The sequence below is a fragment of the Mytilus galloprovincialis genome, chromosome 14, assembly GCF_965363235.1.
Source record: "Mytilus galloprovincialis chromosome 14, xbMytGall1.hap1.1, whole genome shotgun sequence".
NCBI lineage: Eukaryota > Metazoa > Mollusca > Bivalvia > Mytilida > Mytilidae > Mytilus > Mytilus galloprovincialis.
Window position 1 is genome coordinate 59,263,823 of NC_134851.1, and position 11,707 is coordinate 59,275,529.

General features: G+C 32.1%; 1 protein-coding gene across 2 annotated transcripts; it reads right to left on the reverse strand.

The window, feature by feature from the left end:
* Positions 1-872: 872 nt before the first annotated feature.
* LOC143059246 (protein SpAN-like) lies at positions 873-11,707 on the reverse strand. 2 transcript variants are annotated; one of them, XM_076232725.1, is made up of 8 exons: positions 11,593-11,707; positions 10,100-10,187; positions 8,386-8,511; positions 7,388-7,507; positions 6,913-7,020; positions 4,750-4,922; positions 3,212-3,375; positions 873-953 (listed from the first exon to the last, which is right to left on the reverse strand). In XM_076232725.1, coding segments are annotated over exons 2-8 (756 nt in total). In that variant the 5' UTR covers positions 10,164-10,187; positions 11,593-11,707; the 3' UTR covers positions 873-952. The 2 variants fall into 2 exon arrangements, with proteins under 2 accessions (XP_076088840.1, XP_076088839.1); XM_076232724.1 differs by lacking the exon at positions 11,593-11,707 and having other exon boundaries at positions 10,100-10,221.

Consider the following 11,707-nt stretch of genomic DNA (forward strand, 5'->3'; position numbering starts at 1 on the left):
GCTAAACTTCTCATTTGTATGAAAATCGCATTTCAGTGTTTATCTTGTCGTATTACACACAAAGGGATGGCAGAGTTGACCAAATCAAAGACTGACGTAGGGAAATCCTGACATCCCGAGGTATCAACATCAAGATGCGTCTCGTTGTTGTTGAAGAGAGGAAAAGGTATAGTCAAACTCATAAGTCGTTGTATGATAAAGTTGACAGTGGAAACATTGACATTTCGAAATAAAAAGAAAATCGTAAAGAACTCCCCCCTAAAAAAAAAAATCTTGGTTGTCGAAAATGTTTTATTTATGCTAATTTGTGTTTCGAAAAAATTTCAAATACATTTTATTAATTTTCAATTATGTCAATATTTGTAAGTTAATGAGTTCATGTATATATTTGTACACAGCCATGTATCACCATCACTGCAGGTGATCCGATGGATAAATCTGTGGTAGGGTTGTCACTGGTTCAGACGAACTTATATGCTTCACGAATATACATATGTGTGTGTATATATGTAATTACCAATAAACGATGCTAATAGAAGAAGGTTATTGATATCAATATTGTTTTCATAAGACATTATATGTATACTATAATCTACAAATATCATACATTGAAAAAAGTAAAATCACAAAAAGCTGAACTATCAGGAAAATTCGTAATGGACATTCCATATCAAATAGCAAAATTATAAACCCAAGCACACCAAACGATTGGATAACATCTGTCATATAACTGACTTAAAATAGGAAATTGTTTGTCTAAAATGGTGGTTTAAACCTGGTTTTAAAGCTAGCTTCACCTCTCTCTTTTGTATGTCAGTTGCATCAATTCAATTATATAGACAACGATGTTTTAAAAAAAAACAGACATAAAATATATTGAACTTATTTAATATAGATAACAGTTCAACATCAGGTTTATTTAATTATAGCGTCACTTGGCGTAGGTGTGTCATCTGTAAAATAAAAGACTATAGTTATATATCTGATATACAATAACATAATTAATAAAAATGAATTAGAAATATTTTGAAAAAATAAATCCTACAATAAATCTGCTTATATCACATGTATCAGATAGTTTAATTTTCTTTCCAATGTTTGTAGTGTCTTATGCTATCTGTCATTAATGGAAGGTGTTCTTTGTTATTTTCTATCACATTTTGTTACAAGTTTAGCGATATTATTTAACATTGATATATAAGCGGAAAGTTTGGCTAGCCAACAAACCAGGTTTATCCATTGTTTATTTATCAAAAACAAATCATGTTTAAAGATTATTTTTTTGTTTACATCCTTAGTTTAAGTCAAAACATATTAATCTGTTCGCAGTCAGTGTTGCCTTTTGTATTTTTTTCTTCTTTACCTTTTGTTTTGGTCAGGATGCTCACGTTCATTTTGTTGTCCCCATCGCTCTTCTTAAATATTAATGTACTAAAGCACCTTTGGGTTTGAGATTTTATCGCTGCGTTGAAGGCATTCGGATGTTATCTGCTCCTCAGTCGGGTTGTTGCCTCTGTAACATATTTCCCATTTCCATTCTCAATTGTATGACAATGAAAATTTATCAACCCGGAGACGTATATACAAAATGAAGTTTGATTGCTATTATTTTTTTTAAAAATGGTGGGTTTTTTTTTTTTTTTTACCGCAAACAGACATCGACAAGAAAAGTGTGAAATAATATCTAAAGAGAAACTTACGATTTTTTCAATATGTTAAAAAATTACGAAACCAGATGTGATTGACATGACCTAACGAAACCACTAACTTAAAGTCCCTTGGGACAGGTGCTTTGAATTTGATGTTTTAAACCATGTCTGTCAGAGAAAGACAAAGGTGTAACGGCGCAACATCAGAAAAAATCGTCATCAAATTCCAATTTAATAAATCTGTCTTCTTTTGGTTTTACATTAGGACCAACATGTGTTTTGTGAAGTGATGCTAATCTTTTACTGTTTTCCTTATTGTTGAAAAGATGCAAACGATACGGAAAGGGAGTTAAATTATTTAATATGCAAACAAACTGACCATGCCATGGCAAACAAAAGACCAAAGGACCAAAAACAAACAACAGTATTTAAAACACCACATAGAAAACATAATGACTGAACATCACAAACTTCACCAAAAAATGATTTCATGAACTTGTTTTTATCTAGGTTTTTTCATTATACATGTATGTTTTTGTCTCCTTTCTTAGCTGGAATTACATGTTACTTCTTAAAATACTTGTAAACACTTTTTCATATAACATTATTCAGAAATGCTTTTAATAGACTGAACAATAGAATATAAAGTCATGTTCAGTCATTCAGTAAATTTTCAGACTCATCGACAGTGGTTCTCACGTCTGATTGGGCAATTTGCTCGCAGTCAATTACAATATGTCTAATTAATATGAGCGTCACTGATGAGTCTTATGTAGACGAAACGCGCGTCTGGCGTACTAAGTTATAATCCTGGTACCTTTGATAACTATTTACACCACTTGGTCGATGCCACTGCTGGTGGATGTTTCGTTCCCGAGGGTATGACCAGCCAAGTAGTCAACACTTTGGTGTTGACATGAAAATAAATAATGTGGTCATTTTTGTAAATGTTCAAAAAACTAAGGATTTTCTTATCTCAGGCATAAATTACCTTAGCCGTATTTGACACAACTTTTTGGAATTTGGGATCCTCAATGTACTTCAACTTTGTATTTGTTTGGCTTTATAAATATCTTGATATGAACGTCACAGATGAGCCTTATGTAGACGAAACGCGCGTCTGGCGTACTAAATTATAAGCCTGGAACCTTTGATTACTAATCATAATGATTTTGTTTGGCAATTGAATTGTGTCAAAAGCAACTCATCAGCACTAGATTGACTGCAAGAACATTTATCTGAACATTTACTGCAGTGGATAAGTCTGAAAAAATTATTGCTCAGACTTTTTCGTCCATGTTAAGATCAAAATGACCGTTTATGCCTACAATTAATTAACTAATGATATACGTTGTCAGGGAGAGAGAGCAAACTATACAAATCAAAAAATTTAGTCAAAAAAAAACTTACAAAAATATGGAAAAAAGATAAAGACCGAAAGACAAACAAGAGTAAACGAAACACAACATAGACAGCTTCAGACTGGTCAACACGATCTCAACCAATCAGGTCTCAGTTGATCTGGAGGGGTATGCAGATAATAAGTTGCGGTATGTACTTACCAAATGGCTTTATAATTGACACGGAACCCAGCATTGGTAATTGAAGAATCGGAGGTAAAGTGAATTATCATTTTATTGGATGTAGAGTTTACTTCTATTTCATCAGCCTGATCAACATTTATTTCATACAGTAAAGCTTCTGGTTTAATTTCTCCATCATATATCTGTTCAAAGAAAGAATAGAATTTCCATTGTTTGTCGTTTTTCAAATTTAAAATCGAATTCGGGTTACAATATATAAAAATATAAATTCAACAAAATCAGAAAGGATCATTACTGTCTTGTTTAATTTGGTTTTGTAGTTTGATTTCATTATTCCTTAATACATTTTTAATTTCAAAAAGTTGAAATAAATGTTTTAACTGATCTTTGCTTTTTATAAGTTATTGTTTAAAGTAAAATCACAAAATTTCTGAACTCCATGGAAAATTTAATCGTAAAGTCCCTAATCAAATGGCAAAATCAAACGGCAAAATAAGTCATACGAATGGACAAGAACTGTCATATTCCTGACTTAGTACAGGAATTTTCAAATGTAGAAAATGGTGGATTGAACATGGTTTCATAGCGCTAAACCTCTCACTTGTACGACATTCGTAGCAATTTCCATCATATTGACAATGATGCGTGAACAAAATGTAATAAATGGTCTACAAAAACATAAAGTTCACTTACGACATGTTCACTTATTCATTATATGTAAGTAGAAGATAATATTATATTACTTATTGATGTTCGCTACTCTGTTTAACAATAACAGGCTTTTTCAAAAAAAATCTGAATTGATCGTATATAATTAAAGAAACTAAATTAGCAAAAAATATTGATAGGTCCGTGTGCTTGTTTTCGAGATATAAACCATTTAAAATGTAGCGGGAAATAATTCTCTCTAGATTTTGCATACATTAAATATGCAATAATCCGTCAACAACTAGATGATATTGAAAGATCTTCAAAACAGGAAGTAAAATTTATCATTTGTCATCCTTGTTAGCAAACTTGGGTTTTTATAGCTGGTTTATACAGGTTATGTTCATTGTTGATGGACGTACGATGACCTAAAATTGTAAATGTCTGTGTCAAGTGGTCTCTTGTGGAGAGTTGTATCATACCACATCTTCTTTTTTTATACTAGACCCAGGATCTGTATTTTTATTCAGATAATTTCATGTAATCACAAAAATACTGAACTCCGAGGAAAATTCAAAACGGAAAGTACTAAATCAAATGGCAAAATCAAATGATAAAACACATCAAACGAATGGACAACAACTGTCATATTCTTGTCTTGGTACAGGCATTTTCAAATATAAAAAATGGTGATTGGAAACTGGTTCTATAGCGCTAAACCTCTCACTTATATGACAGTCGCATCAAATTCCATTATTTTTACAACGATGCGTGAACAAAACAAACTTAATCGGTAAAATAACCAAATTATGGTTACAGCAGACATCACTGCGCTACAATCTCAAAACAAACAATCATTTACAAAAAAACACAAAAAGCATCTACCAAAGTAAAGAACATATGTTTACCAAAACACCATCTCCCTCGTCCTCCAGGAACACGTTTAAAAAGATCACCATTATATTAGAACCTTCTTCAACTGTAATGTTGTAAAAACAATCTTGTCTATTGCAGTAGTTGGATGGATAGTTCGGTGAGAAAAAACTTCCCATTGGTCCAGTAAAACTCCCACCACTTTGTTCTGTAATACCAAATAGTTCAGTTATTATTCAGCAATAAAAATTGTTAGTGATTGCTTTATGTACATGTATAGTGGCATGTTGGGGATCATAAAAACAGTAGCAATAATACAGCAAGGGTTTGAAAGTAATGCAGTTTATTTGGAATGGAAGATATTTTGTTGGGGACATTAACTTTTTCGTACTTCAGTCACCGACAAACCTACTCGAGAATGTTTGTTTATTTTCTCTCTATCAATTTATTACTTCCGAACAGCGATATACTCTGAACTGTTGCCTTTATTTGAAAGGTTCATTAAAGGTACAGAGAACATAAAACTCTTTCTACACGATTCGTAGGATTATACGTTCCCAATCTAAACGAATGTGGCTAGATAACTAACTATATATCCAAGTCAAACATACAACATGTTAGTCGTGAAAAAAAGGATCATTTAATGAAATGCATGCACCACTAGTCATGCAAATCCTAACTTTGCCAAAATGTCACAATCATTTATAAGACCAAATATATATGATTTAAGACAAACAACTATTACCATGATAGGTTATATTACGATTTTAAACAATATGGTATTGTAATAGTAAACGTGTCCATTGTAGAGGGTGCCTACGTTGTCCATTTAGGGCCTGAGGTTGAGATTTTGATTTTGCCCTTAACTTAGGAATATTCCGTTTAGAAGTACGGTATTTTTGTTATTTTATTTTATGTCTGTGGGTGAGATTTTGATTTTGCCCTATACTTCCGTTAAAAGTTCGGCATATTTGCTATTTTACTTGTTTCCTATTGGATCAGTTTTAGTGTTAGGATCAAACACTTGTTACTACGATTTTTATAGTTAGAATATTAACGAAAATAGTCTGTGATAAAGTCATTCATTGGAGCAAAATGTCTGGTCCTGAAAAATAGGAAGTTTATCATTTGAAAGTTGAAATATTATTTTTTGTTGAAATCGAGGCGAAATAAGAGTAGTTTACCGATGTGAAAATCTGGATGTGAAGTCATAAAAGTTTCGAGGCATTTTTTGGTACATTGTACTGATACTCCAATATCAACCAATCAAAATATTGTTTTTCATCTTTCGGGCATGCATTTTTTTTTATTCAAGTCCTGAGCACAGTTATATGACTTCAACCCCAGATATTATCATTTGGAAGATATAAATCAAAGTTAACACAATGGCGAAATTGCTTGTACGTCGAACAGAGCACATCTGGATAAGGTAACATAGTAAGTGCATCATGTGTTTTACTTTATAAAGGCAGCAGTAGTATACCGAAATTCATAAATCGATTATGAAAAAAACCAAATCCGGGTTACCAACTAAAGCTCAGGGAAACACATCAAATATAAGAGAATAACGACTCAAAAGAAACACTAAAACGCAACACACACAAAACCGAAGTATATATAACGATGGCCATTTTCCTGACTTGGTAGAGGATATTTGTAAGAAAAAATGGTGGGTTGAACCTGGTTTCGTCACTAGACAAACCTCTCGCTTTAATGGCTTTGTCACAAGATAAATGTTAATTAGATGTAATGTCCGAATTCTTCTCATGACATTTTGTTTTGAATATTTTCAAATGGTTATATTGAAAAAAAGTAAAATAACAAAATAATAAACTCTGAGAACAATTCAAAACGGAAATCCCTTATCACATGGCAAAATCAAAAGCTCAAAAACCTCAATAGAAAGGAAAATAACTGTATTATTCTGGACTTGGTACATGCATTTCCTTAGGCAACCATATACAAAAGAAGATGTGTTATGATTTCAAATGAGACATCTCTCCACATGACACCAATGACACAAATATTAACAACTATAGGTCACCGCACGCCTTTCGACGATGAGTAAAGCCTATACCACATAATCAGCTATAGAAGGCCCCGAAGTGACAGAGGTAAAATAACGAGAATACTAACGGCCTAATGTATGTATATTAAAATGCTTTAGTCCTATCGAACACCTTATAATACAAACTTACTATTACACAACCTACAGCAACTTGTATTATCTGAACACATCAGAGTGATGTCAATATACTCATCTCCTTTTATGTTACAGGTGTCCCTGCATGTGGAATCTTCCCTATCTGTAAACAAAATAGTGTTTTTGAAAATAAACAGGCAATGATGATGATGATGATGATGATGATGATGAGTGATGATGATGATGATGATGATGATGATGATGATGATGATGATGATGATGATGATGATGATGATGATGATGATGATGATGATGATGATGATGATGATGATGATGATGATGATGATGATGATGATGATGATGATGATGATGATGATGATGATGATGATGATGATGATGATGATGATGATGATGATGATGATGATGATGTAGAAGTTGTTTATGCAATAATGATGGTGATTGGACAACGAGAAGGACGAACACGTCTATGATAGAGATAAAGATGAAGATGATGACTTATATTTACTCACCATTACAAGAAGTCATAGGCTGACAACACCTGTATTCTTTACAGCAAGATCCTGTATCTTCTTCGCTTTCTTCACATGATGATTTACATTGCCCGCCTCGAGCATTGCATTCAAGTGTATCTAATTATTCAAAGTTACATTCATTATGCATATCATTGACTTAATCAGTTTCGCATTACATATATAAACAAATGGTAGTTTTAAGCCGACTACACGGCGATTAGTTTTGGGGCTTTTTTTCTATTGTTTTAATTTTAAAGTACTGTGAACTATTTTTCGTTGGACGCCATTTATCGTGGAAGTCGCGAGTACAGGCAAACGAAACGAAATATTAAACGACTAACAAATTTTCAATTGTCTTGTATGCAGACATCGGACAAACCATGAAATTCAATATCCATGAATGAACATGTACAATTTTCTAGCTCCACAGTATTGATTTAAGAGAAGAACAGAGAGTTTTCTGTCGGTTTCTTTTTTAAATTGCAGATAAACTAAGTGAGAATTATATTATAGCGCTCATTGAAAAAATCAAGGAATTAAACAATAAAGAAAACAACAGATCAAAATGATAAATAACACGTGGTTTCAAGGCTGACACGTGGTTTTACATTCTATGAAAATAGAGAAACAGTTATAATTTGATAGCTTTGAGAAGACGGAATGTATAGAAATAATAAAAAACACTCATTAATGTAAAAAAACATGTAATTTTGTCACGCATTATAAAACGATATAAGTCACCAAAAAGCATGTTTCTTTAGAAAACAACCGTAGTTGACACAGTGTTATAAAAGATGATCGTTTATTGGATAGCAAACCAAGAAAATAACACAAACAAATTAACACTTTCGTGTGTTCTCGATATGCAGGTTTTATAAAAAAAAATATAGAAATAAGGACCATAAAACAGGAAGAGGATCTGGAAAATAGAATCACATGACTTCCGTTGGTAAAAAGTAAACGTTATGTGACATAAATTTACTAAATCAGCTTACCATTTATGTGCTTCCTTACTTTCTGCGTATCTGTTCCATGTTCGTGATATCTTCTGTTCTTTTGAATTTCTTCATTTCTGTAGTTTCTCACATGTCCACTAACTTTTTTATTTCGTCCTTGTGTGACTAAAAACAAATCAATACGCATGTCATATGTAATTTAAAAGCTACTCCATTTTTATCTTAAAATGTCCTGTACCAAGTCAGGAAAATGGCCATTGTAAAATTATAGTTCGTCTCTATGTCTTTTACATTTTAATGTTGCGTTTCCCTCTGTTTTAGTTTGTAACCCGGATTTGTATTTTTCTCAATCGATTTATGCATTTCGAACATCTGTATACTACTGTTACCTTTATTTATCTACCAGGTTTGCTTTCTTTAAACATAGAAGGTAAGATAATTATTAATTCATCTTTCAACCTCCGATTTTGATAAACTAAGATTGGTTTTCTTTGGAGTTTGTGTTCAAGTTTCCTTTCTTTAAACATCAAATTTAGTTTATCTAAAGAAACGTTATCTAAACCATATCAGACTGGCAATACATATAACGAAAAAGTGTGACTGCAAAAGTTGGGATTACACCAATGGTTTTGGTGTGACTGATTTTGTTAAGTCTTCAGTTTTCCCTTTCATTTTACATAAAAAGAAAATGTAATTTGTTTGCCAATGGTACAAAAAAATGAAAACAACTCGTTGAATAATTTAATGCGTTGGAAGCGCTTCTCTGGATTTACCTTCATCAGGAACGCTCAAAGTCAAACATTGTGTATCCGAGGATGTATAAGTACCGAATCCGTTGAAGAGCTATGTGTCAAAAATGCTTAGAATAAATAGCCAAATTCATCTAAAGTCAACTTTGCCTGAGGGAGCTGAAACTTTAGTTTCTTAATAATTTCAAAATTTATAAACGGACAATTTTAGAAAGGTTTGTTAAATCATGTCAGTGTCGAAGTACTGACTACTGAGCTGATGATACCCTCGGGGACTAATAGTCCACCAGCAGAGGTATCGACCCAAGTGATGTGAAAAATTGAAACCAACACGTTTAATAGTTTAATGCGTCCGAAGCACTTTTCTGGATTTACCTTCACCAGAAACGCTCAAAAACAAACATTTAATATCAGAGGATGTAGAAGTACCGAAACCTCTCCATAAGAGACTAAAATTATACAGAAATGTATCAACTTATGTCTCCGTACGTCCTTTAAGAATTAGCAAAGCCCATACCGCGTAGTCATATACAAAAGGAACCGAAATGACAAATTTAAAACAAATCACAGTGACAAATAGTTGGTTACTCTAAAAAAAAGTTTGTCCCTGGTGAAGATTTATATCATTTGCAATCTTACCATATATGAATAAAGATGTCGTTTATATCAAATGGTATGCTTTCTTTGGATGTATTATTGTTTAGTAAGATAAACACAATCAATTGAGAGAAATGCTTATGATACAAAAGGTTATAGTTTGCATGATAAAATGCCTGCAACAAGTCAGGAATATGGCAAATGTTATCCATTCGTTTGATGTATTTTAGCTTTTGATATTGCCATTTGACATGTTAAATTATGGAGTTTCCATTTTGAATTTTCCTCAGAGTTTCGTAAACAAAAATATTTTATGTTTAAAATTACTATTTTTTATTTCCCATCTAAAACAAAAGCATTAATTGGAGAAAGTAAATAAAAATAAAACTACAGAATAATCATCTTACCTTCAAATTGATCAAATATCATCACTACGAAACATACTATGAAAAGACCAGTTACGAATCTCATATTTGTAGAACTGTATGTTCACTTCTGTAAATCTTAGTTTTAATAACGATAGTATAAATACATGTATATTGATGGTTTATTGTCTGTAACGTATCAATAAACACACGTCTACGTAGTTTTTACATCATGATCAAGGTTTTTTTTTCAATCTGTCGCATTTAATTTTGAAAAAAGCATATTTTTGTGTAAAAATATCACCGAAAAATTCATTGAACTGTATACGTGGCAATATCCTCGATGATACATGCTTCTGTACTTTTGCTAATAGATAATAAACCAATCTATTCAACATTGTTTCATGGAGATTTTCTACAAAATTATGGTCTTTCGACATCTTGGATTAGAAACAAGAAATCATAATTGCATATATACACCGGGATAAGAATCAAAAAGATATATGTGTAAAACAAAAAGATATCAATCCATGCTCTCATAAAACCATGGTTCTGCTGAAAATGACATTAAATAACATGTATTGATACTTCTTGATCAAAACGGATGGCCTTTTTTGCATATCAGAGGCAATCGGTTCTGATTTCTAATATGTTTTAACATCAATGTTGCCTTCTAATCTTTAAATGTGACACAACCGATCTGACAGTTGCAACTACTGGAGTAGGATCTCTTCACCCTTGAACCTTCGACTTTGATACACTCGGGTTGGTTTTCATTGAGGTTTTAGTTCAATTCATAATTTTATAATATCTCATTTGTTATCATCTCCTATTTTTTACAAGTTGAACATCCACTTGATCAACTTCAATGATGAATAGTTGTCTCATTGATAATCATACTACATCGCCTTTTTTTTATTTTGTTTATTTTCGGATTTTTTTACAAGATTCTAGTATACGTATAGTGCTTTAGTTCGCTGAACTGTTTTTGATATACATCAATGTACATTGTACAAAAAAACATAAAATGAAGCATGACTTCCAGTACGATAGTAATCAAAATACCCCCTTACAAATCTGATGATGAAAATAGTATTAGATTGTTTGAATTAAAAAAAATGCATACATGTAGTTAGTAAGGTAGCCATCACAAAATTGTTGACTCTGATATTCTTTCTGGGTGTTGGGAAAACATATTGATTGTATTGTCCGTGATATAAGAAGACATGAAAGGACTTCTGTTTTGACATTTTTTTTTTTATTTCGTTGTTTTTTTCCGACCGCAAATAGTGGCGAATGATAGCAAGTGATATTCGAACTTCTAAGTTGTAGACAAATTTCCAAAGTCATAATAAAAAAACTATAAATGACAAAAATACAAACAACAGTCTACAAAGCACAAGATAGCAAATGTAAGACAGAAGAAAACAGACCCCACGATACCAGGGTAGATCTAAGGTATCAGGTACTTAGTAAGGTTAAGTTTGCCCTGCTCCACATGTTTTTTTTTTTATTATTATTTATAACATGCTTACATTCTATCAGACACAATATTGATCTCAACCTGGAGAAAACGGGATGAACTAACTTCGATTATCGATATTTGATGTTGTCAACAGATGTTTTATAACAAGGAAGTTTTACTAATAT

Excerpts from the sequence above, each read along its gene's own strand:
- LOC143059246 (XM_076232725.1), bottom strand. The coding sequence starts at position 10,163 with ATGAGATTCGTAACTGGTCTTTTCATAGTATGTTTCGTAGTGATGATA. Across the intron at positions 8,512-10,099 it reads GATATTTGATCAATTTGAAG|TCACACAAGGACGAAATAAA; the intron begins GTAAGATGATTA and ends ATTTGTTTTTAG. Across the intron at positions 7,508-8,385 it reads AGTAAGGAAGCACATAAATG|ATACACTTGAATGCAATGCT; the intron begins GTAAGCTGATTT and ends TTGAATAATTAG.